This window comes from Lasioglossum baleicum, chromosome 4 (genome assembly GCF_051020765.1).
Source record: "Lasioglossum baleicum chromosome 4, iyLasBale1, whole genome shotgun sequence".
NCBI classification, from domain to species: Eukaryota; Metazoa; Arthropoda; class Insecta; order Hymenoptera; family Halictidae; genus Lasioglossum; species Lasioglossum baleicum.
Genome location: NC_134932.1, coordinates 20,203,276 through 20,231,143, shown reverse-complemented (window position 1 = coordinate 20,231,143; position 27,868 = coordinate 20,203,276). Strand labels below are relative to the sequence as shown.

At 39.7% G+C, this 27,868-nt stretch overlaps 2 protein-coding genes across 9 annotated transcripts in view; one reads left to right on the top strand and one right to left on the bottom strand.

Moving 5' to 3' along the window:
* Nucleotides 1-27,868, top strand: part of LOC143208047 (disks large 1 tumor suppressor protein-like) — a 428,128-nt gene that overhangs the window by 51,990 nt on the left and 348,270 nt on the right. The gene's annotated exons all lie outside the window — the stretch shown is intronic.
* LOC143208043 (facilitated trehalose transporter Tret1) lies at nucleotides 15,797-21,085 on the bottom strand. Its single transcript, XM_076422091.1, has 2 exons — nucleotides 19,782-21,085; nucleotides 15,797-17,458 (listed from the first exon to the last, which is right to left on the bottom strand). The coding sequence occupies exons 1-2, from the start codon at nucleotides 19,849-19,851 to the stop codon at nucleotides 16,143-16,145; spliced, it is 1,386 nt and encodes a 461-aa protein (XP_076278206.1). The 5' UTR covers nucleotides 19,852-21,085; the 3' UTR covers nucleotides 15,797-16,142.

The window sequence follows — 27,868 nt, the reverse complement described above, 5'->3', positions numbered from 1 at the left end:
ACTCTTGGCCCGAGGGCTGCCAGTGATTTCGTATCCGGGACGAAAGTTAAACCTGATCCGGCGATACACAGACGCATCTGAAATCCGAGCACCGCCTCGCCGTATTCCAACTTTCCCTTTGACGCACGCCCGCCATCTGCATAATTCGCGATCATAAGTCTAATAAAAGATATTAAACCTTTTCGGTCAGCCACAAGCGGCGACGCAAACGTTCCTGTGAATCACATCCCGATGGAGGAGTCTTGATAAGGATGTTGTCTTCAGGTACTCTAGATAATTATGCACACGGTCCGAAAAACGTAATACATATCTTCTTCTTCTCCTTCTTGATCCCATTTAGATCAAAATTTCTGTCCTCTCTATCTAGAGTCAAACAAATTTTATTTTTGATCGCGCTGTATCATTGTGAACATTTGGTTCCGACATAGAACACATATTTGGATAATAGAGAATTCGAATACGTTCAATCTCGGTATAACACGGGCAAAACACTGTTTAAAAGGACTGTGTATACAGGGTGAGTCACCCAACGTTATCACCTCAAATATCTTTGTTGTTTTCAAAGATACATTATTAAATGTCTCGGGGACAAAGTTGAACGGTAAAATGAGGCTCATACGACACCAAAAAAATTTTTATTTTTATATCATTTTTTTAGAGATATCAAGGTCGCCTTCATTTTTTTTAAATGGAACCACCCTTTTTTAGACATCTACAATGATAGTCCCTTTCATTACGAATTCAGTGACTGTAATTCCTCAAGGTCATTCAAGGTCACACACAGTAAATTTATAAAGAATTGTTTAAAAAGACTGTACATTGACTACATACCACAATTGCATCGTGCTCGGGAACTCGTTTTAACCTGCAAAATGCCACAAATATGTTGCCAAGAATTTCACAAAAGAGCAAAACATGTTTCTAGGAGAAATCCTTGTTATTTACCATTAGACCGCGTATAATGATGTAAAGAGAAAAAGGACCATGGAATATTTATCGAGAATGAATGAGATGAATTTTCAATCGAGAAGTCGACGGTAATATTCGATTTGACTTTCAGATTCGCTTAAAGTGTTTGTTGCTGGCGGTGAACGGCGAAACGAGCCGGCCCGGTGCCGGCCCCGATTAAAACGGTGTAGCCTTTTCCAACTTTTATGCCTTTCGGCGGATTGTTTTTCCTTTTTACGAGGTCCGGAGCAACGCGGGCGCCTGGGAAGCATTGTATTGCCCGTAGAATTACCGTCTGTTAACCGGTGTGCTCAAGAGTTCTAGAGACAAGCAAAGCTCTCGAGGCGCAAGTGGCGAACCGTCGAGTCTCTTCAAACTCCATCTAGCAGGGAACGACGACGCTGCTTTCATCGGTTCAGAGCTCGCCTAAAGTCGCCGAACCTTTTCGTCTTGCTATCGCATCAGTCCGGTCGGGTCGTTTCCGGGTACACTGTCATTCTCGCGCAACGTTACGACGAGCTGCCAAGGATATTTCTCTAGAAAGAGTGAGAAAGAGAGAGAGAGAGAGAGAGCGCACGCTTACTCACGGCCCTGGCAACCGGCGCACTTTCGCCGCCGAAAGAAAACGGATTCGAAACGATTGCGAACCGTGGGGAAATGAAAATTGTTGTTGAACCCCGTATCTGCCTTGACGGAACGGCCAAATTTTCCCGACGCGAACACCGGTGAAACGGTGCCGGAAAATCCACTGGTCTTCCAACTGCCAATACGTCTTTTATTTATACAGACAGTGGAATTCTGTCGGTTTGGATATTTTTTTTGCTACTCCCCATGATTCGCGACGTAATGCGAAACAGTTACAAGTGCAACAAATGTGCAGAAGAAGGTTGAGATAGCGTTGGTTTCTGTTTTCTAAACGCGTCTGACCATCGATCGCTATTTCTACTTGCAATTGACAATTCTGCTCGGCCTAGGACGATGTGTTAATTATTCATGTTATTCTTATGGGAAGTTTCGAATTTTTTATTGAACACTGTGCAGAATACTTCAATTAAGTTCTTTATGAAATTCTATTGAAACTACAGATGGTTCCTTAATTGAATTTCTTCGATTCTGTTTCTAAAGGTTTTCACCCCACCATTCGAGATGAACACTGTAGATTATTATTTTCTTAGAAGTATTTATGGAGTTTCATCGTCGTTATTTATAGACGATAATGAAATTTTGATAGTATGTACAATTGATACGGATCTACAAAATTTATTGTTTAAACTTTCAATATAGGTCCACATAAAAATGTTGTAAACTACAACTTTTACTATTTTCTCTATAATTCTGACCAATTGCAATTTTCCTTAAAATTTCTTTTCACATCATGTAGTAAACTAATTGTTCTAATTTCTCAAAAAAATCCAAGTCACAAAGTCCAATATGAAGAATTTAGTCATTTAGAAGTATTCAGTTATTTAGTCCATGCTCGATACCAGGAGATACAATATCTCCTGGTTGTAATACTATCGCAACCAAGTTTAGTTTTCGGATATCTGATACAAGAGGCATGAAACGAGCAGGATTATAGTAATTAATACAACACGAGCAGGAGGTGTATTTCTCGGCGAGTGTACCTGCTTTTCTTCGATAGTACGCTGCTGTTTGGCTGTGTGTAGGCATTCAAGACTGTTACATCCGCTTTGTTCGCTGAAACCACATCGTTCCAAAAGTTATTGTTGATTTAATGACCCCTTCAGTTCGCAGTAGCATTTGTTTCTCTCGATTCTCGCGATCCGCTGCAAATGTACTGTAATTATTCCCGGTGGGCATGGGATTCATGGACGCGTCAGGGGTGAGAGGCTCGCCTACGCTATTATGCCCTATTTTGAAGGCTTTGATGTAGCGATCGATTCCAGCGTCTGTTTAACACCTGTGATGAACACGTTTATCGTTATGGAATCCGCTGATACGATTCTGTAACCGACACTCGGGGATTTCTGAGCGGAGAGCTTCAGGAATTTTTTAAGGAGCGATTCCTTCAGCCGAGAAAACAAGATGAAATTAAGCACGCTAGCTAGAGAGACATTAATTCTAATATTAAAGTTAAAATTGATATCGCAGTTCGTTCGCGAATTTCATAATTTCGGTCTAGTCTATTAAAAGATACTGTTCTCAAGTGAATGGTGTTGAACTGTATGAAAATTATTTTACATAAAACTATTCAATAGAAATGGAGGTGTTAACAAAAAATGTGAATTATTTAAAGAAATCGACTTGTGTCTAGAGGGAGTACACCAATAATTTTATTTTTTTTTTGTAAAAGCTGCTGCTGTGTTTATGTTTTGTCGTTTCACCATATAACTACCTCATCCATCTATTTGTGATCGTATGTAAACTAAAGGGTCGAAGTAATCGTCGAGAAATAAACAAGGGAAATTTATTTGACAGGGAACAATTTGAAAATCGCTTCCCACGTCGATTCTTTCACACGATCCGACAAGTACACGCACAATAGTCAGAATCACTCAGCCGTCTGTGTACCCAATCCATATTCATGAGCGGCAGTGATCGTACATTGTCGATTAACATGCACTCTGTATAGATTTCAGCATACAGTCCAGCATAGTCAGTTAATAATCAGTCCCCATTGACAATCATTTAGACGGATCGCCCTAGTCAGCTATATCGTGTCGTTGACAGTAGAATCATCTGTGTAAGGCGGATCCTCATATTGCCTAATGCGAAGAATATCGATCGCATCGCTCTGTCAAATCGTGTAGGAGCAAGTCACCTAACGCAGGACAGCACCTAATGTCAGACACTAGCATTCAATCAAATGATTGAAACACAACGAAAAGATCGTGAATATTAACAGGAACAAAGAATCCAATAAAATTAATGAGCAAGATTGTCCACTGACATCCTAATCAGAGAGCAAGGTCTAGTTAAAGGTGCCAACTACGTTAGATTTAATCACAAGGACAAAGGGCCTCACAAAATAAAGAAAATGAGAACAAAAATCGAATCAGATAGTGCTGCCAAACAAGCTTAAAAAAGCATGGGTTCGTTAATTGGAGAGCTCCTTTGCGTTCCTAAAAAATCGCGTGGTCATTTCAATACGATTTCGCAAATTTTAGTCAACTCTCGGCGCCCGGGGATCGCGTCAAAATTCAATAGCCAGAAACAACGGGAAACCCGTTTTCCCGGAATTTCCACCATTCCCTGCAAAAAGTTCTACCGAAATGAGCGGCAGTATCGATCTCTCGAAAATGCTGTCTATGGAAATCCAAAAACCAGTCAACACTGCGAAATACTGCATTTAAAAACACCGCCAGAGAACAGGATGAAATCGTACCCGGCGTTGTGCCGATATCCGGTGTGTATCGCGTGTCCCGCTGCCAAAGGAAACATTTAAGGGCGTGTGATGTCCTGTCAGCTTCAAACAAATCGAACATTTTTTTGAGCTGCCCTTAATCCATTTTTTTTAAAAGCGAATACAAAAATGTTTTACGTTTCACGTGCCGCTTTGTATTGAGGCTGGCTGCAAGCATGCGATCAGTTTCCGCTGGACCTGAAGTTAAACAAAATTGCATAATTTTGTCATTTTGCGATTTGAAATAAAAGAAATTTGTGAAAAAGATTTATGATGCCGTACAGTGAGCTCCAATTAATTTTAGCTGATAATTTGTGATTTTTAGATTCATAAAATGCTTTACAAAAATAACAAGAATTCGATGGAGTCAGAAATATTCAGAATGTATATAATTGACACAAATCTATATAACGTATATCTTAAAATTTTAATGTAAGCCGACACAAAAAAGTTGTCAGGAATAACTTTTACTATTTTAATTGTTCTAGGTTCTTAAAAAAAATTCAAGCCGTACGGTCCAGTATTAAAAAGGACATTGTCTTTTTACGAATGTCCGGATATTAATGCCAGTGACTGTATATGCTTGCCCCAGTGAAAAGCGGTCGAAGGATGCGGGATATTCCTTTGGCCAACATATCCTTTCTTCGTCCTTTTGCTTCTTGGACTTTCTTCGCGAGTGCATCAGGTTCACTCTTGAAAATAAAATACGATCGATGCCTCCGAGGTACCGTTGGCAAACTTGTACCGCCAGGCTCGAAAGATTCTCGACAAATGCTTGACAAAATTTCGTCTGACCAAAACTGGACCATTCTACTTAATTGGACGACGCAGTATGTAACGAAGAGTACATACGGTATCGGCCATAAAAATACATTTTCTCTTTCTGAAAATTCTCGACGAATGTACAGTGGGTAACAAAAGTATTCGAACGTCCTTTAAAACAAAATAACTTTTTTATAATTGTACAAAACGACCTGATTTTTTATAAATCAATTAGAAACATTGATTTATGAAATGATATGCAAAAAAGATTTTCCAAAAAATTATAATTTACAAGATTACATGCATAAATAAAAAACGCATTTTTTTAAAACATTTTTATTCGGGCCCTTAATGAAAATTTAAAATATATGTTTCGTAGATCTATGTTAGTTATACACATGTTGGAAATTTCATCGATATCGGTTGACGCAGGAAAAAACCACACACAAAATGTTTTAAAAATTGCCTTTTTTATCTTTGCATGTAACTTTGTAAATCATAATTTTTTGGAAATTCTTTTTTGCATATCATTTCGTAAACCAATGTTTCTAATTGATTATAAAAAATCAGGTCGTTTGGTACAATTATAAAGAAGTTATTCTGTTTTAAAGGGCGTTCGAATACTTTCGTTACCCACTGTATATAAACATCATTAAAAATTTTACTTTATTTAGTCGCTTTCGTTGTGAAGGAGGTATTTTGGTTCTCGAAGCCATATTTTCATCAGTTTTTCAGAATTTTTTTCAGGACAACTATTGAACATTTATACTTCCAAAAATATGTAAAAACAGAAAATCGATCTTTTTTCAAATAAAAAGCCAGAATACCCCTTTTAAAAGATATTTTGAAGGACTCATTTATTCTAGTGATGAGCAAGTAAATGTGTGATATTCAGATCAGAAAACTTTGCATTTGGTTCTTTGATTAGGGCAGAAACAAATTTTGTGCCACAATTCGCAGAGACAACGAAGTTATAATGGAAAATGCAACTTCATTTTAAATGGGATTTTCATGATGTGCAGAAGTGCATTTCATAATGAGGAAGGTTGAACTACTATGTTTAAGTGTGTCGTGTTTATAAGATTATACGTATAGTGGCCACGAAATTGTACATAAAACTACTGCGAATGAAGTGGCTAATTTATGAAATGCGTAATCAAGCTTTAAAAATTTCAAGAACGTAAACCGCGAATAAGAAAATAATTTGCTTCATGGATTTGTAGTTCAATAGACGTTTTGAGACATCGAATTATCTCAGAGAATTTCGAATTAATTTCGAAGTATGTCCAGAAGCAGCAGTCCAAGGTTCAAGTAATTGTAATTTACACCAGCGATGTGAATCATCGTTGCTCAGTACTTAAGCTGCAATTCCACCGATTGGACTATAATGATAACATTATGGAGCAACGGGGGGAAACCGGGTCAGAAAGAGACACAGGAAGATATAAGGCGAGTACAAGTTCGTGTACGTACCACCTGAAGAAAGGCGCAGAGAGTACTATAGGGCCGACGAGCAACCCCTTGCGGGTCCTTGCTTCTACAATACTTGTTTCCTGCAAGTTCATTTCGCTCCTATAAATATTCACGCGAGGGCTGCTCTGCTTGCACCTGCGCTTCAACCCTTTTCTTTTGAACTGTTTCCGACTTGTGTTTCGTTCAATTTGACGTTGTGTGAGCGAAATTCTTGTGTGTAATCACGAGACTCAATCTTCGGAAACAAGTCAGCAGTTGAATCAGTACAAATTGTACTTTCCAAGACACTATTACTCAAACCATCTCAAATACAATTGTGTATATTTTGTAATATCTTTACAATACAGTGCACTATATTTTGATTTTGCATAAAGTTCCACAGTCTAATTATGAAAATGGTAATAAATCAATTGATTTTCTTTGTGTAATCTTGTTGCACAGGAGAAATAGGTACGTTAGATTTATTGAAAAGTGCACTGGACATAATTCTCGTTCGCAAAGGGTTAAAACAGCTTAAAAAAAAGAATAGAAAAAGGAATTCGCAAACATTGATTTTTACTCGTTGCTGTATAAAGATCCGGAGTCGGGCGATTAAGTGATTGTCGCAGGATCGGCGAAAAGGGGGCAAAAAGCGCGGAGCCGCCTATGGACAAAGCGCTAAAGTAACAAAAACTCTGATCCCGGAAACAGAGATTTCCAGGACGACGTTGTCCCGATTATCTCGCGGCGTCCGCTCGCACGGTCGGGGATATGTTTCCAGGTATACATCGGGAGTATATCGGGAGCGGTGTATCGCAGTGCAACACCGTGTACAGTTCGTCACGAGTATCATTGATCCACCGGAAGGCGTACAGTCCGCTTCAAAGGGATGCGCGTGAATTTAGGTTACGAAACCGTGGTACGTTCCCATCCCCGCTCTCGCTGCCAGTCGTTCCATTGACTATCCCGCGACTTGGCGACGGACCAATTCCTGTCGTTCCCCGAGACATACTACTACCCTACATTTTGTCCGGTCGATGGCTACGGTGCATCGAGCATCGGTACGCGGTCCGGGCCGCGTTCTTTCGGCTCGTTCTTCCTTTTGTTAAAACAATCGACTGAGCTCACAGCCGGGCCGCGTGGCCCGCATCCAGGTTGCTGGATCGCGCGACATCCGCAGCCTTTCAAATCCAACCCCCGAAACCCAACCCCCATTCCACCTCCATCCGGCGTGCCTTTCGCCCACGCACCGTGTGACGGATGGCCAATCCAGCTGGACGAAAGTCAGCTTTTTCTGACCGTCGAAAAATATGCCAACCCTTACGATCTTCAGAGGTACAATAATTATAACCATTTTGAGATAGAATTATAAACAATACTGTTTCTGGGAGCTTGGTTGCAGAGTTGTGCAGAATTACATGAATTACTCCAGGAATTATTATTACGAAGTAATTAAATTACATTGTAATTCAGTTACATTGTAATTTATAATTCAGATCTTCATTCAATTAAATTACGATGTAATTTGTAATTGCAATTGCATACAATTATAAAATACAAATTAAAATAATTCGTAATTGCAATTACAGTACAGTGATAAAATACTCCGTAATTAAATGACATTAATTACGAATTACGATGTAATTAAATTAAAATTAAAAATTAAAGAATGATCAAGTAATAGGTAAAAAGAGGTTAAAAAATCCTTGTGAAGGTTTCAAACAGAAGGAATGTATTATTTATAAATTTATAATATGTATCTGAACAGAGAAATAACTTCTGCGTTACACATTTTTTAAATTTCAACCATAAACATGAAATAGCGTTACGTATTATGAACGAGGACGAGGAATAGAAATTACGCCGCACAGACAGCAAACAAGTGTATGAAAGAAAAACATAAAAATATGTATATCGCATTTCTTCAAAGTTCTGGGCTATAATTTGGAGAGCTGTATTTTAATTATATTGTATTTCAATTACACATCTGATTAAAATATTTAGTAATTGAATTAATTGAAAGGTTTGAATTATGTAATTAAGACGTAATTGAATTACTATATAAATGGAATACAATGTAATTCAATTGCGTAATTGAATTACAATGTAATTGAATTAGTACAACCCTGCTTGGCTGGCTAAATTGAATGTATAAATCATAAAACCATCTAATTGTGCTTGTTACTATATGCCACGTGTTGGCTGCAGACTTGTTTACTAAAGAAATGTCAATGGCTCGATGCTCAGAAAGAAATTACTGACACCCTCCTAGATAGTCGACCGTACTACAAAGTTATTCCTAGCGTCATTACCTTAAGACCTCAGTTTCATTTGGTTTCGATTTTGTATTAAATGTTGACCTTGTACGAATATATTTGAAAAAAATCTTTCGTCCGTAAGAAAACAGTCGTCCGTAAGTGTAATATCTTTAATACGTCGAAATGTGACCAACATTGGGTTCAAGGGTTGATTGTAAAGTAAACGTAAGAACAAGCAGACTGTATTTTACAAATTAGTTATACTGTAAGAGTAGCTGATCATCGAAGTTAAACAGCGCTGAGCGTGGTCAAGAAAAGATGCCCCTGTTAGTATTGCGAAATTTCAATCCTTTGAGTACTTTTTTTAAAACTGGATTATGTACTGGAAGACTGAGCGCAAGTGTTGAAATAAGGAATCATTGCAAAATGAATTTCGAGTCGCATCATTCTAGCTGCGAGTGTGTGAAGTAGTAAAATCGTTCGTTCGAATTTCGTCCAGCCAGCTCGTCAATTTGTCATGCTACGTGTTCTCGTCGTCGCGGACCCAGCATAAAATTTTATTCGACGGATCGGCTTTTTTGCTCGGCCGCCATCGCCGGAAAATTATGATCGCAGTCGGGGGTTCGCGATCGCTGGGGGGTGAAAGCGGTTAGACGATGGGAACGGTTAGGGGCGCTTCCGGACGCGGTAAAAAATTACTTCGGCTGGAGATTCGATTTTCTCCAAGCGCGCCCCATCCTCCTGATGTTTTGCGTGGATTCTCCTTTCGGTCGGGGATAATGTCGGGCATTCTCACCTGGAAACGAGGAATCGACCGGCGCGCATTGTTCCCGCGATCTTCGGATTTTTACGGCCGATCGGACGACCTCTGGTCCGCTTCAACGTTGAAAACAGAGGGGCGGAATCCCTGTTTGTAAGTGGATAGACGATCTCCTCGAGGTTCGTTGAATTTTAAGGCCCCCATCCCCCTGCGAACCCTTCCCCCCGTGTCTGGATATGGCGGAGGCTCCGGGGAAACTTTGTCGATTGCCGTGGCACGAAGGGTTATTGCATTGCAAAATTGTTTTCGGAACTTCTTTATTGACTGGAACTTGGAGGCATTCCATTATTGCGCGTAGTCTCTATGATTCTTCTTGCGCCTCCGACATTATACAGGTGTCAGGGGGGAGGGGCCGCGAACTTGGGAACTGTTATCGCGAGCAGGGCCCGGCTAAATTTTAGCCGAACTGTAGATAACGTATGGGAGTTTGTCTGAGCAAAGTTCTTTAATAGTCCGTTTTCATTTGTTGGAATATCATTGGAGTTCTTGGCCCGGATGAAGAAAGGCCGGGAACTTTCTCGTTTCTTATGAAAATAAGAAAACTACCCCCACCCTTAACGAAGAAGATGTTCTATCGGCGTGAAAGTTCGAACGTTTGAATTTGCAAAATTATTGCATATTTTGGTAAAATTGAATAAATCCCTCGGATGTTTTTGCAAAAATGACAGGAGTGTATTTGCTGACATTTGGCGTGACTCGTGCATGCTTGCATATAATTCAGGCAATTCAGAAGCTCCTGAAAGAGCCTTTTGGCTCGTCCGGTGGTTTCAGTGTGAACAAACGGTCGAGCTAGTGAAATTACAATTACCATCTGGAGACAATCCAATTCTACGATTAAATTCTAATGTACTGCTCGTCATTATACGAATAGTTTAAAGCACACGAAAATAGAATGTTAAGCTTGATTTAAAAGCGTAGTATGTACACTGGTACAAAAATAGTTAAGAATTGTTTTCTAATTCTCATTTATAGGCTGCATATTCACATGCGCACGGACTGCTACGGTTTTGAACGTTTTTGTAGGAATGTGAAACAATGCATCCAGAAAAAATTTGTTCAGTAAGGATGTGGCTATTGTTTGTACCACGACCTTTCACTAAAATTAATTTTTAACAAAAAGGCGCCATGTTAACGACATACATCCATTTATGAACGGTCCTGTAGCTGCCTCTGAACGAAATTGTTATTCCGCTGTTGCATGATTTCTTCGATTCTCCAGCGTGGACACGATGTTTACTTTGCCGTTCGATTTGATTAGTTTTTATCGTCCGTACATAGAACAGTTCGTTCAATAAAACTTTAATCGACATAGAACTTTGCGGAGCATTCTCGTATCTTTCAAACGTTGCATGTACGCTACATGACAGGCAACAGACGTGTGTTGAGCACAGAATGATAAAATTTAATTGACACACATACAAATCTCAATGTTACTTTCCGTTATTCAGAAAACTTTGTCCAAAGCCCAGTGTACTTAAAAGTAATGGCGCGTTAATGGGTTGTAACACGAGGATGCGGAGTAAAGTATAGAATCTGTCTAAAAACAATTATGAACGGTTCCGCAGGTTCCTGTAAATGAAATTGTTATTCCGCTGTTGCTTGTTCCCTTCGATTCTCCGGTCTGCACGGTGTTTACTTTGCCGTTCTATTTCGGGGGACGGAAAGGTAACGTGGCCGTTGAGTGCGCTGAAAATATGGTCGCGTGGAAGATCCGGCTGCCCTTTATTTTAATTACGTAAACGTAGGCGAAAGCACCGGCCGGACAATGTCGCAGGATAAATCCGTTTACATTCAGGCGAAATGAAGCGGCAATAATTTGCTCTGCAGCGTGGCGCGTGTCTTTGTGTCGCAGCTCGGTTCAAGACTGCCGTCGTGGTAAATTAAACCACAGTGTCCGGACTGGACGAGGGAAATAAATGGGCCACAACGTCGCTTCGTTTCATTTCGTTTTCGGCCTAAAACGGACGGTTCTATCGATTCCGCGGGTGACAGTTCATTAATCGGGACATGCGGAAGTTCATTCTGCGAAAATGACGGACGGCTATCGTCGAACTTCCAGTATTAACCGGGACTTGAATCCGCGGGCTTTCGAAGCTTTCGGGGAGCTCGAATCGGATCGATCGGACGAGCATTGCTTACTTAAATTTCGCGTTCCACGGCGAACGGTACCTTTAATCGGATACAATTCGGTTGGAGTCCTCAGATTTTCCTCTACCGCAATTAGTTTCGGATAAGAGAATTTGGAGCAGCAGGGTCCAACAAGCTAATCGACTTGGTTTAGCGGCGGACGGCTTTCAAGCTATTAATTGTTCACAAACGTGTCGTGTCTTAAGTCGTACCCATATGAGATTCCTAATTCGTACTACCTCGTCAGTCGAACTTTCGATGTATGAAACTAATTGGAAAATATATTCTTTGTTCAGAGAGAAGTCCCAATTCCTATTCCTTGCGATACGAGAGAGAGAACCCGTTCCTACTATTATGTCGGATCCTACACAACGATATTAACACAAGTTTTGAATAACACATTTAATTTCTATTTATTTGATAAATCCTAACTTTTATACTGTTTTTTTTTCAAGAGCTACGACTTGAGCAACCTTGCCCTACGTTTGTACTTACTATACTCGACTCGGCGTGATACGATGGAATGCTAAAACTCCATTCATTTTCATAATACCTCGAATCAGTCGAAACTTTTCATAAATAAAATAAGCTTGCATTTAGTGTGGAGCTCTAAATATTTGTTTCGAGAATCTCCGTATTGCATAAGCATCATAGTAATCATAACAAACGGCTGCTCGAACTAATGCTGAATGCACGCTAAGCTCTACGTTTGCATATTTCCTATGAGAGGCTCAGAGTTAAAATGGTGCAAGCGCACTTTCGTCCAAAACGGGATAAATCCAGGCATAGATGCGTAAGACAAGCACCATTTAAAGAAAGAAGTGGTGCAAATTCGAGTCTTCACTCGAATTCAGATTATTCTATTTTAAATTCTAAATACAAATTGAATTGGTGGAGGAGCATGATTTTTCGGATGTTCGTTGGTATAATTGATCGAAAATAATCGAACAAGCAGTCGGCGAGAGCATAAGCTCTTTGGACAGTTCAGAAATGGTTTCTACGATGCGTCGGCTTTACGATGAAAGCCGGCCGTGTGTGTCTACGACTCGAAGGAAGCCAGTGATGTACAATGTGTGCCTTCGAGCGTACAATTTCCGTGGCTTTGTCAAGAGAAGCGTTTATATCCGCGCGACGATAAACTATCTCGTTTGTCCCCGAGAAAGGTTTAAGGTGGCATCAGACGTCTTCATGCCTCCCGAGACGCTTCTACACCGTTTCCCCCTCTCCCCCCGATCTACTGAAACGAAGAAACGCGTTTCGTTCAGCTGCCATTGGTTCTCGCTACGACTTTATAGGCCATTCCGACCGATTTCGTATTCAGATTATGCGACGCAGCACAAGCATTAATTGTATTCTTTACGGGCAGACTCGAATGCCTATTTCATGGGGGATCTTACCCCATCCCAATGGCATTTTCCTTTATCTCAGCACAAATTGTACTGTCTTTCAGAGTTCGTTTGCGTCTCATTCTTCGCAATCATGTTTATCTGGTTAGTCCGCGACACGCGTCACAGCGATAATGCGTGCTGACAATTATAAAAATCAATGGAGACTCGATAAGCTCGCCTGGTTTCGTGATTTCGAAAAATCGGACCTTTTGATACATTCGTATCGATTGCACTAATCAACCAATCATTGAATCCTGTGAAAGATTGATAAATATTATCACAAGTTTTACATAATAAGTTTACAAGAATTATTATCTATATATATTATTTCCCGAGCTTAAAGTAGAGAGAGTAACAATTTAACCTCACCATGAGCCACGTGGGGTTAATTTTACCCCGATCCATAATTTTAATAAAGACTCGCTTTAAAATCGTGTAATATTATATACAATGTTACTCGAACTTGTCACATTGATAATGAACTAGAATTAAATTCGTACAGATATCGATTACAAAAACGGGACTTACCGTCCCGTCTGAAATAAATCGTATCTGATCGATCACGTCATTATGAATATCGCGCATTTACGAAAACTGCAACAAACGTTTGCGATGCTCCACGTTCAAAGAAGTCGGTCGGTTAATAAGAACGATTTGTCAAGGAACAAAAATCTATTAATGTAATCCAAGAGATCGTTGTCCGGGCGTTTCATGCTCGATTGAACGTCGAACGTTCTCCTGAATATTCCGGTTTATATCCGAGTGGCGATCGCCTCCTTTACGATGTTTTTTTATGCCCACTAAATCGTAACGGCCGCTCCGACAAAAGGATAGAAGCTGTAAAGGGAGTCAATGCGCTGATAACGCTGTGGAAAAAAGTCGATATGAATATTTCATGAAGCGCGCGAGGGTGGACAGCGCCGCGCCGCCGGTATTAATGCTGTCCCACGGTCCCTCAATCTGGATCCGGCAACGGGCACGGTATTAATTAGAATGATTCCTATAATCTTGTATCTCGTCGACGATTCGCTTAGAATCGGCTTACCGTAAATCCGGATAATTTAACGGCGTCGGTATGTCAGAAAGCAGTCGACCCGCTTCCATTATCTCGCGGTGGATGCAGTAAATAGTTATTGGTCGGTTCACGCTGCTCTTCCACCCCGTAATTGGGTTGCATAGTAATGAGTTTAAAATGTTAATTATCCGAGGCTGCCTGGAGGAGGCGAGGATATGTGAAACATTTATCGCAGGGCCAACATTTATGCAATCAATACCTCTCGTTCGAGTCTGGCATTGAAATAATTGCACGTGACAGCGCGCCGTATCTGAAAAATACGATTTTGAAAATACAGGCGTCTCCGTCGGATGATCCAATTCGAAATCTCCAAACGCGATCAACTTACATGGTGTCCGTTTGTTTTTATCGGTAACACTGTTGACGCCTTTATGCTCATTAAACGATTCGGTTAATAATTGTTTAATATGCCATAACTGTTCGTAATAACTAGCGCTGGAATAATCACTTTACCGCGAATGGTAATTCAGAGTACCGTAATCAATACCGAGGGTAGGTTATGCGTACAATTAAAGCAAAAGTGTCTAAAAGAATTGACACAGCAGTTATTAATCATTCTACGACGAGTCTCCGGTGTTAGACTGAAGAATTACTACCTAATTCCTCTTAGCTTTTCGGATCTAGGTCCCTAGGGGCTTTCAATATCCGTAGGTGTCTTTCAAATCTTTCTAAGTCCACGAAGATTCAAGAAGACTCTTTACGCGGGCCTCGGAGATCTTTAAATTCCCTCGGAGGGCTTGAAGAACCCTTGATTTCGTCTCGAGATCTTAAGGAATCTTGGGGACACATCGAGGTTCTCTCAGGTTCGCCGAAGAACTGAATTCTTCAAAGTGGTTTCGGAGTTCTTTGTAATTTCGACTGATCCGTACAATTACACGATCGCTTACTAATAACTTGAACACTTTGTATGCTAAGAGTATCTCGAGTGTGTCTCTTATGAAACCCAAATATCGACGTGTCCACGTTTTAATCAACTTGTCTCTCATGTAAATTAACAGTACACTTTCGGAGAATTGTTATCTCTGTAATTAATACGCCAATCAAGCATTTGTACAGAAGGTTATAACAATTATAATAATTCTGTTTAAAATATGCGTGGGCTTATATTGAATTCAGAGAAGGAGATTTCCTTTTAATGCATTTTTGCAATCTCAGTAAAATTTTAAAATCTACTAGAAATGGTGTTAAAGCTGATATTACCGTTTAGAGATTTCGGGATCACAGATAACGAGAGCTCTCAGGTTGCTCGTCAGATTGCCTACTTATAATGAAAATAGCTGTTGCAGTAGATTGCCGAAGTGTTGTCCAGCCTGTGCGATGTTAAGCGCAAGAGTCATCGGTGGCGCCACCGGCAATGAAGCGAACGAGATAAGGGTAGCATCCAATTTTCACCAGTGCCGCCATGGGATCGCGGGCACCTTCGATGCTATTGGTGTAGCCAGCCCGGCTGAAATATCGTCTTGTAAAATATGAAACTGGCCGAGTTCCATCGTCGACGTTGCGACGGCGCGGCGTACGTCCGCCGCAAAGAGAAATAGCTACATCGTTTCTCGGTTAAGGGAAGAATGGGAGGTAAAAGAACAACAGGCACAGCGACCTCTCTCTCCTTTTATTATCGGCCGAGACTTCCATCGACTTTTTTCACGGATTTACTGGAAAGTTCCTCGCGATGCGCTTTCGCCCGTTCCAAATGAAATATCTGCGGGTCCGAGACTTTGACGGAGGAGCGGGATCCTTTCAAGATCAGCGAGGATCATAATCCTCTTTGGTTACCGGTCAATATCATATTTATTTAAAAAAATATCACAATCGGGTATTGGTCTCTGATCTAGCGACGAGTATTGCATCCGTACATTGGCAAGCTCACTTAAATACAGTCGACTCGTTTACAATTCGATTGTTCACACACACGTACACACCGCCCAGTTCAGCACAAGACGAGAAACACCTATTTTTTCTTCACCAATCGTCTTTGGATTTCTTGTAAAGACAAGCCCTTGGTCTCGGGCACATAAAACCGTACAAAAGGTACACAAGTGAGTAGCAAGAGGCCGTAGAACAGGTACACGTACTGTTCGGTCATGAGTTCGATTAGAGGTAGATAGGTGAGCGTGGAGATGAACGAACTGATACCAGCCACACAGCTCGCGTAACACGCCGCGATGCATTTTAGGTGTGGCGGGAACAGTTCGCTGAGGATTGCGGGCGGCACCGTCAGCAAGCCTGCGTACACGCTTATGTTGAGTAACATCATCGCGAAGATCGACAATCCGTCGAGCGCCTTCGAGTGAACGTCGAAGCTCAACAGCTGGAACGTGATGGTCAGGGAGATGAAAGATAATACGAGGCAAATACATGATAAGATAAAAAGCATCTTCCTCCCGCATCTGTCCATCAGGACCGTGGACAAGAAGGACCCGGCGATGCTGGTTGCCAACACGACGATCACCGCCACCGCGGGGTCGATCACGGTCACTTCGGCGTTCCTCAAGATCGCCTCCATGTAAAACAGCATGTTATTTAGTCCACAAAGTTGGCTGTACGTGAATAGTACCGTTATTATAAGGAGCGATTTCACGTAGCACGCGTGCCTAAACTCCATCAGAGACTCTAGGAAGGTTTGCCCGTTGTTGTTGTCGACGAACTTCTTCAGGGAAAGGAATTCCTGTTCTACGTCGCAGTCTGGGTGGTACCACTTTATAGACGACTTCGCTTTCTCGTCTTGCCTCACCTTGATCAAATGGTGAGGAGACTCCGGCAACCAGGCGAAGATGATCATCATTATCAGACAGGGAACTAAGCAAATGGCACTTGACACGGGCATAGATAAATACGGTCCCATGGCAGACATCAGAAAGCTTCCGATCGGTAGGCCGCTCATGGCCAGACCGACCAAGGATCCTCGGATGCTGGGATCTGCTATTTCAGCTACGTAAAGGGAGAAACTACTGTACAACATCCCTAAACATAGACCACCGAGAAACCTCGAACTGTACAGCCACCACACATTCGTGGCCAAGATCACGAACAACCAGCACAGGAAGACGGGCACGCTGATGATCAGAATCGTTTTCTTGCTGCCGAAGTAGTTGACGCACAGCGCTCCCGTGAACGCACCCAACAGCCTCCCCAAGTTCAGCAGCGACACCACCCAGGACACCTCCACCATCGTGATCGTGAACGAAGATTCCGGGGACGTTAACACCCCGATGTACGGTGATGACCAACCCGCCATGAACCCCACTTGGGCTTGTAGGAGCAAAACTGCGAACAAATTGGAAATCGATGGATTGTCGGCGGACTGAGCTAGTCGGCTGGAAAGTAAATTATCAGAAGTTCCTCGGTTAGAGCGAGCTTCTCCTCGAACTTCCCGGTACTTTGTGCGCTTCCCTTCGCGCGACCATTCACTCGCTTTATTAATCATTTTTAACCGACTTCGAAAAAGGAGGAGGTTACTCAATTCGATCTGTATGTGCCTTTTTTCCGCTTTTTTTTCTATGTATGTTCACCGATTACGCCGAGGTGGATGTACCAATCAGGACGAAACCTTCTGCATTTTGTGGGGTATGTCTCCCGATTGGTCCCTTGAAAACAAATTTTGCATTTTTTCATTCTTTGCGGTTTTTATTGCAAATAACCAATAAGACCGAAATACTGCTCGTTCCACTAAAAAGTGTGAAATAAAAAAATTTTATAAATAGAAATTAAACCGACTTCGAAAAAACGCACTAAAAAAATGCACTAGAAAGTATGAAATAATTTCCATTTAATTTATGTGAATATACATACGAACTTAAATGCAATACAATCTCTTCGGAGGCGGCGCAAAATTGAAAATTTTCCAAATGGTAGATGTCAACTTGGAAATTAGTAGGTGGGAAGAGAAGATACATTAATATGTGAAAGCATGTAAAAGAATTTAAGGATTTTCGTAATTTCCAGTGTCGAAAATTTTTAGTTTTGCGCCGCCTCCGAAAAGATTGTACTGTATTTAAGTTCGTGCGTATTCACATAAATTAAACGGAAATTATTTCATACTGTTTAGTGTATTTCCTTAGTGAAATTTTTTCGAAGTCGGTTTAATTTTTTTTATTACACTGTTTTTAAATACAGTCGCCGCGGAAAGTATGTTGACACGTCTCAAAAATGCTTTCTCCATACATAATTTTCTTCTATTACAACATCGAAGTTCAAAATTTTGACTCGTCGCTAAATATATCCTTCTTCCAGAAATCTGGTGATTTGTTTGTGAACAACAAACAAATGCGAATGCGAATCAACGGTGATAAGGCCTACAGCAAAGCATGGTGGAGGATCAGTATGGGTTTGGGGTTGTTTTTCTGCAAATGGTGTTGGCAATTTACATTTTATACACGGGATATTAACAATAGCAGAATATGTATATATTTTGCAACATAATTTACAAGATCCAATAATAAAAATGAACATCCACGGTGATTATATGTATTTTCCAGCAAGATAACGACCCCAAACATAAATGCAAACCAGCGACGAAATATTTCACTAAAAATGATATTCAATTGTTACCATAGCCCCCTCAAAAAAAAAGTCCCGATTTTAATTTCATTGATCACCTGTTGGATCGATAAGATCGAATTGTTAGTGAGAAATCTTGGAATAATAAATCAGTTTTTAAACAACCACAACTGAGTGGTTGGAATAGTATTGACGAAAATGTCATAAATAAATTGTTTGAAAGTATGCCTAGAGGACTTGAAGAGGTCATAAGAAACGAAGGGTATCAAACTTCATATTAATTATGCCGTTTTATTGTTAAGAATACACTTAATTACGAATTTTCAATGCTGTCAACTTACTTTCCGCAATCGACAAAAAAGTTATTTAATTTTTTCTGTCATTATTATAAACTTTATGTCATCTTTGGTGCTACACATACTAGTACTATATTAAATAACATACATAATATAAAAATATGCATTTTTGAGACGTGTAAACATGCTTTCTGCGGCTACTGTATGTTACTTCTCGAGTCAGAAGATGGCTCGAGGCTTCGGAAAATGATAGCGAACCTCCCCGCCAGGTCCAATGAATATAAGAATTTGTCTAAAACTGTGTCGTAAAATGTTCGAGTTTATTTTAGGCGTGAAATATTAACACGGTTGTTAACTCTGGAGTTCGAATGTAATGATACGCTAGGTGCGATTAAGGTTTTGAAATATAGTCTTAATAAATGGAAGGAATTATTGACATCTTTTTAAACGTTATTCGGTAATGAATTTGTATAAATGATATACATACTATACGATTTTATAATTTAGACAGAAGAAAATAAAGTTTAATAACAGCACAATTATTTTCTCATAACATCGATGGCACTCACGTTTGACAACATGTTTTCCACTCGTCTGCCTCTGTTACCTTTCGTTCTCATATTTTTGTGTAACATATTTTCCGTAGATGTAATGAAAAATTTGAAATTTGTTGACATGTATGAAAATGATAGTACCATAAATGACATTTAAAATGACATCAATATTTTTTTCTATTCATGCAGAATATATTCTGCAGTTTCCGTGTACGAATTAAAATATTCGAATTTGTGTACCTCCGATCCCAGCAATCCATTGCGGCCACATCACTTTCAGAGACACCGTCTCACCCATTTCCACCGACATGATGACCCCTCCCAAGGTGCAAGCTGACTGACGAAACTCTTGTTTTCATCAGAAACGAATGTCTACGAAACATACGAAAAAAGCGAAACATTAGCATTTAGCAGATAAGATAACGGAAGTGTGCAATAATTTTGTTGTCGGTTGTAAACCAGTTGAATCAAGTCATGCTTTCTAGAAGAGAATAACATCTCGTGACAGTGAAATGATAAATCTTCCGGATTCGGAAGATGGTTACCTTCAACCGACTTCCACTATGACTATTTTAGATTTCGTCGGCAGTACAATAACTCATATTTTTATCCGATCGAGTATACAAACCGAGATCATGTCTCTGAAAAATGTTAATACACAGCGGTGCTTTATATAGTAGAAGGAAATACAAAGAAGTGGGGCTCGATATTTTTGGCTCCATCGAAGATAATTGTATTTACACTAATCTTATCAGCGTGACATCACGTAGTTTGCGATACACGCAACTCGCATGTAAATTTGAACAAGGAAGTCTGCTATTTTATTAATTTCAAACAAAATGTACAAGTCGGTGTTGCCGAGGTACGTGGCTCGTTATGCATAAATTATAACGTGTGGGTTGTGAACTGAATTAAACGATATCGGTACATTGATTGTTCCCCGCGAGTTCAATATTTAATTAATGATAAAATTTTTTCAATATGCCTGGCAAGGAATGCGCTCATTTTATTGAGTTATTACCACGTTTTGATTTGCTCGGTTTCTTGTCTGTCTGTTTGTCTGTACGGTACAAATTTTGCAATTGATTTTGAACTAACTTCCCGATGAGCTAGAGACTTGAAATTTTAAACATAGCTCAGAATTGCATGACAATGCAATATTTAAAAAAAGATTTTTAAAAAAGCCTATGCGTTTAGGAGATATAAACTATTAAATTCCACTACACGTTCCCACTCTGACTCATCCCCACTCGGAGCTCCGTGCGGTGTTTACAAAGTTACTACGTATTATTATATTATAATGTTTGTTTACCAAGCGAAAGAACAGTTACACCGAGATTCTCCGTCAACCTTTATCTTTGACATTTTACCACGTCGTTTGTTTTCAATATGACGCGGTCGCAATACCGTCTGAAATTTACTGCATGTCTCTGTTGTAATCTCATCAAAATCTTCAAAATCGATTAAAAAGTTTCACACACACAAGACTAAAAAGCAGAAAATAATTATTCAAATAAAAATAAATTTGTAAAGAATGCCACGTTTTTAAAACGGACTAAAAAGTATAAAATAATTTTTCCTGGCCCCATACAGATTCCTAACCCCGTACAGATAGCCCTGAAAATTTCTGATTGTGAATTTTGAATAGCTATGAAAATACCTGTAAGATTTAAAACGAAAAACGTGGTGCGCATGCAATAGATAATTGAAGCATGAATAGTTCACCTAAATCACTAACAATTTTATTGCAGTACAAATGATATGAACTGTTGTGCGAGTTTTCTCAACACGGCACCTACTCTCTACACTCCTTACTATGTATGTATTATCTTGCGCTCCACGTTTTTCGTTTTAAATCTTACAAGTATTTTCATAGCTATTCAAAATTCACAATCACAAATTTTCAGGACTATCTGTATGGGGCTAGGAAAAATTATTTTATACTTTTCAGTCCGTTTTAAAAATGTGGTATTTTTAAAAAATTTCTTTTTATTTAAATAATTGTTGACTACGTTCAAATCGAATGTTCACGCAGATTCAATTTTTAATTGCTTGCTGCTTCGATCGAAAAAATACCGGTCTTTTGATGTTATTTTTCCGCGGTAAGATAAGGCACGTGTACTGTAGTATAAATTACCCCGTAGTTAGAAGTAAACAATATAAGGTAAATGTTTATACTCGGTGATGCATCCGTCATCGGGAAACGGAGACAAATTGCGTGAAATCGTATTATCGTTCTATTTTAAATTATGCATTACATATAACGCACATATATTTGTGCGGCACACGCCTGAATAGTATAAATAACTGTGACGACAACATAGTATTGTTTATGCTGCGGCACGGTTGAAGGACATTTATATTTAAATTAGTTCTCTTCGATGTTTGTATAATACATGTATACAGTGAATCGCGGATTCGTTGTGACACGAATGGTACAGTGGGCTACATTTGTTTGACTTGGTCGAATAATTTAAGTTCGTAATGGTTGCATTCAAGATTTCATGCTCTTTGAAGATATATATTTAATTATTATTATCATTTTATACATTTACTATTTTACAGTAGCGGACAAAAGTTTAAGACTGCTCTAAAGAAGACGATAACTTTTTTAATATTGTACTATACGATTTGAACTTTTTTGAGAAGCTAGAGCAATTAGTTTACTAAAGGATGTGAAAAGAAATTTTTTCATATTTTTTCATTTTGTATAGTACAATATTAAAAAAGTTATCGTCTTCTTTAGAGCAGCCTTAAACTTTTGTCCGCTACTGTAGATGTTTAATCAACGAAACAAATTTTTTCTTTGTCTTCCGAGCTAGAAAATAATATTACAAAATTGCAGTTTACATGCAGATCCGCAGTGTAATAAGTGTATTGTAGTGATTCCATAAAATTATAGTTGTTAAATTCGAAATTGCTAGATTGAAAAAGTTTTGCGAGCGATATTGTCTCGTTTACGAAGTGGTCGATACCAATAACGTTCAGGAGAGCAACGAGCGTCGAACAGAAAAGAATTGTTCATATTTGCATAGTCGAAGGTTTAAGATTTATGTGTCGCGGGGCCAAATAGCATTCCGTCTGGGAACGTGAAATATTCGTGTATTGTTAACAAACTGCATACTGGAATGCACTCGACGCAGGGTCTCTGGCTCTGGCAAGGGGCGCGGAATTACTCGGGGAAGACATTAATATACCGGCTACTCACCTGCTCTGGAAATCCTTGCAGCCACGGCGTGTACAATATATTTTTATTTTCTGTTACCGGAACACGGTCCAAGTACCAACGTGGACACTGTCCAGTCCCTTTCCCGGCTTTCGTAATCGTTCGAAAAGTTACATACGGTTTCCCTGGTCGCCAGCTCGCTAGCAATATACAAATGCGTCCGCCATAAATCAGCCAAATTGAACAATCGTTAAAAATTTAACGTGTTACGGTTGGTCACACATGGTTTACACTAATTTTTCACTGGAAATTACCAAAACTTTATTATGACGTTCAGTCAGTCAGCAACGAAAGAGTTCGAGTGGGAAGTTGGAGCTTGGCTCCATTTTGACCCAGACTTTTAATTTTTCATTACACATTTTTACCAGGGCCAATGAGATCAACATTGATCTTAGGAAAGCAAGTTTAAAATAAAAAAATATATAAAAAAACTTTTTAAAAACCATGCTTATATGTACATTAAATATATTAAATTGCACTAAAAAGGAGAAAATAATTTTTTTAGACATTAGCGACAATAAATAAAAGCATGGAGCGCCAACGAAGATTGCGTCAATATAGTTTAGCGCTCCACGCTTTTATTTATTGTCGCTAATGTCTAAAAAAATTATTTTCTCTTTTTTAGTGCAATTTAATTTATTTAATATATATTTAATATAAGCGTGGTTTTTAAAAAGTCTTTTTATATATTTTTTATTTTCTACTTTTTAGTCTTTACATATCTTGTAATTGATTTTAATTACCACTTCAACCTGTAAATTCAACCATCTTTTGTAAAAGGAAAAATATTGTGTCATGGCGGCTGCAAATCGAAGTTTCCATTCTGTAGGATCACTAGTTCAGGAGCTATTGCAGTGTTTTTGACAGGTAAGGGCGCCACCATATTGGTTTGTAGTGACGACCGCGAGCCGCTTACCGAGCAGAATCGCCGGTCCTTGTCGCCCTCCACCCCGACCTAATCCTAACCAACTCAGTAAGTAAACTGAGCTCCTTCGATGCGAAGTGGGCCAGTGGAGTGGGCATGAGTCGGAGTGGGAACACGTAGTGGAGTAGGTAAGCGCTGGGGCGCGGAGTGGGGATCGCTGGCCGCGATGACGCACTACCGAGCGTTGCGGGGCGAGGTGTGACAGTTAATATTAAAATTTTTTTTTCTCCTAGACGCACAGGTTTTTTTTTTTAATTTGTTTTTTAATATTGCATTGTCACCCAGTTCTGAGCTATATTTAAAGTTTCAAGTATCTAGCTCATCGGGAAGTGGTTTAAAATTCGATTACAAGATTTGACGCATACAACAACGACAACTCGGCAAGCTAATATAAGGGTGGTAAAAATAAAAAAATATATCAAATAAAATTGGTAAATAAAGATTTTTATCTTTAAATAAACCATTTTTATCTGATGGCAAAGGATATTGTTGAATTTTAGTATCAAGCCTAGACCAGCCAGGTCATTCTTGCTCGCCTTTTCTGCTCTTCTTTGTCAATTTCCGATTATTTTCCAAGAAACTCCATTTTCATCCATCCTGTCTACACACCATCTATCCATAGCTGTCTTTGATCATCTCCTTCGAGTTTTCTATGAATATACTGAAGGCCAGTCTTTTAGAATTTATTCCGATCACTAGCATGGTTTGGTTTTGGAAGAGAAAGACTTAAGAGGCACATCGATAGTTACCAATAATATTCACCAATTTGAATGACCCTTTTTAACGCTTACAACTACACAACATTTACTAGCAAAACACGTAGGACTTTTAAAAACACCAAGCAAGCTACACAATGTATCACCAATTTGAACGACCCTTTTTAGGGCTTACAACTACATCACATTTACTAGCAAAACACGTAGGGCTGTTGAAAAAATATCGATTTCTATGGAAATTGTACATCTGCACTATCAAATGGAGTTTCACTTTGCAAGAGGTAATTAGTCATGAAAAGTAGGGAGGATATTCAATGCATATACAGTAGCCAGAATTAACATTCGAACACTCTTTCGAGTAGTTTTCGGATAATTGACGGATTTAGTGAACAAATCCTTGGAACTCTTTCATTTTAACAAAGTTATTGTATTGTAAAGGGTATCAAAATATTAATTCCAGGCCACTGTGTAAGGAAAATGGAGTCAAAATATGAAGTCAATTATCATGTACAGAAGAACTTCGATTATCCGTGCTAATTATTTTGTGGAGTGTGCAGTAAATCGTGTAGCGTATGGGTGGGTTTAACGCAAACTAATTCTTTGTGAGAAGTATTCGGACGATAGAGAATTCGAACCTCAGAGGCCCGGATAATCGAGGTTCTACTATTGGCACCGCTGTTGAAAATCGCGTTTTAAGAAAACTTTGAAGGATCGAGATGGGGCCAGTAGGTCGCACTAGTGGGTAGCACAATCGAAAAATGTTTACAAATGCCAGACAATAAATCGCCATATCTGATTTCGATCAGTAATAAACGTTGCACCTGTAGGCAGCGATCTCTGTAGACAGGTCTCACAATCAGTAAAACATTTGTTCAAGTCAACCGACTCGGTCATCCAGCAGAGGAATGGAAGACTGCGCTTGGCGAGGGGTTGAATGCCGCGCTGTTCACGGCGGGGCGGGGGTCGCGTCGCGTCGAATTGACTTTGGAAGTTTGATGGCTGGCATTCCCTCGTCCGTGTCTTACTGCTACCGGTGTGTCCATGTAAATCAGGGCTAACTGTTGCGGCGGGTTTCGACGAAGCTTCTCGCGTTTTCCGTCGATTCCAGTTATTTGGAGTCCCTGAGGGCAGGCCGACGCAATCTGGCAACTTCAATATTTGATAGGCATGGCCGGTTGCGCGGGCTCCACGGTCTTCGAGCTGGTTCCGCCGTGTGACTTGATGACGTGCAACTTAGATTATTCGCCCTCGGGAACCGTGTAATTGAATTTGACCAGGTGTGCTTATTATCGTGTACAACTGGCCGATCAGATCCGAGATACATGCCGAACAACGGACCGAAGGAGAAAAGCCTAGGTACCGCATGGCGACGCGCACGTGAGCGCGAGTTGTTTCATCGCGAATTCTCCTGTCTACGAAATGTGTATCGTGCCCGAGCCTTCGGTTGAACGGGACTTGATTTATACGCGATCTTATGTCGCGTTTGACATTTTTAGCGCGCGTCGATCTCCACCGGAACCGATTGACTTCCTCGATCGATAAGAAAGTAAACCGCGGTCAGAAGGTGTCGTTTGAACTAGTCCTGTGAACTATGTCCTACCTCTCTAACCTTCATTACGCAATTATTATATTGTACTACTATTATTGTGATAGACTGCGGATTTTATGCATTCATCACAAAAATGGGTAAGCACAATTTAAACCAGTGAACATATTAAAAAGATTTAAAGTCATCAGTGTCTTGGTTTCAACTTAATCAGATAACTAAAAGAAGAAAGAAATTTTTAATTCGCTCCTCCGTCTTGCAATCAATGCAAACATTTTTTATTTTGCATAAAGATCCGCAGTCTAGTGATAATTATTACGGATCTAATTTTTCTGTTGTTTAAAGAATTACACTGTCTTTATCAGATTACGGATTATTCGGTTCCACAATTTAGGAGAGCGTAAAATAACACATTGCACGTGAGGTTAGCTATTGTATGAAAGGGCACTGTATTTCTACAAGTATTTCAGGAAAGATTGAATTATAATATTATATTCGAAACTTTTACGATTTCTATGAATAAATTCTATGAATAGATTTGTTAGAGTGGCATTATTACAGTAAGAATTGTTGATTAAGAATTATTGTCATTGGCAAGGAAAGATCACATACCACGTAGTAGTACCGCATTTTTCTCGACTAATAATTTTCATCAAATTGTGTTCTGTAATTGGTTGCTGAAGTTCCATTGTCGGACTTCATCTGATGGCAGCCAAGTCAGTTCTACTCCCGGGTGAAGTGGCCGTTTTAATCGGAGACACGTCTCCGTACCACATTCTAATTTAACAGATCGTAAAAGCAGCTGCACTGATTTCTGTTTCGATCACTCATTTACACCGTTCCCTCTATTCCGGCGACGATCGAGGGCTTTAACGGGCCTTTCATCGTAGACAGAAAGCCATTCCGCTGTCGTACACGAAATACTACTTCCTTCATTCGCTTTACGCAGGAAGTTCTGTGTAATTTCGTCGGGTTATGCTAAGCAGTGTCGCCCTATTAATCCTACCGAAGAACCACACTTCACGCTTTACGACGCTCGCCGAACTTTCCTTAAAATATCAAACAAGGAAGAGAGGGTGGAGAACATGTTTTTGCAAAATATCTTTGAGGCGAGAGAAAATCCTGTGTGCTCGCGCGCCTGCCATAACCCGTCTCGAAGAGTACTATCGCGTTCAAGTCGACGGTATCACCTTTTCATCTTAGAAATGGATTTCCGTGCGTGATACACGAGTGTCTATCACAAACAAAAAACACTATTAACCGAGCTGCGGCGATATATTATCAAGTTTGCAAGAACTGTGTAAATTAAGTCGTAGAATACGACGAAATTTCATTTATTACCGCGGGACGTGCTATGGATGTCTGACCATCGTGCACTGCTTCTGCTTGTGCACGGTACCGGTAGCACAACATTAAAGTGGCCCCTACACGATCAATATACTTCGATATAAACGTATCAATATTCTCACCAATACTCATTCTGGCAAAAATATTCGTGCTGCATGGTCGGGGCTGTTTCAGTGGTGTTTTTGTTGTGAATTTCGAAATGTTTTTCACACCGGGCCTATTGTCAAAATTTCGAACCTTAATTTCATTCCATAGTGTAATTCTAGGAATATCTTGCGGCACAAAATGTTCTTTGACAAAACTTATAGGGCTACCCGAGTCTAATAACGCTGTCATAGAAAATTTGTTGGTTTCACCCAATTGTAGATTTATGAAGCGGAGAAATTCGCCGTCGTCCTCACGTTTTTGAACAAAATTCCATATCTTAAAAGTTATAAGTGGTATAAAAAAATGTTTCAAATAAAAGTTATAGAGTATAGGGAAGAGTATATGATTATTGTATTTGTTTGATATTGTTGTAACCTTGAGAAGCCCTATGAAGGTCACTTTTAAACTTTCATACGGTAA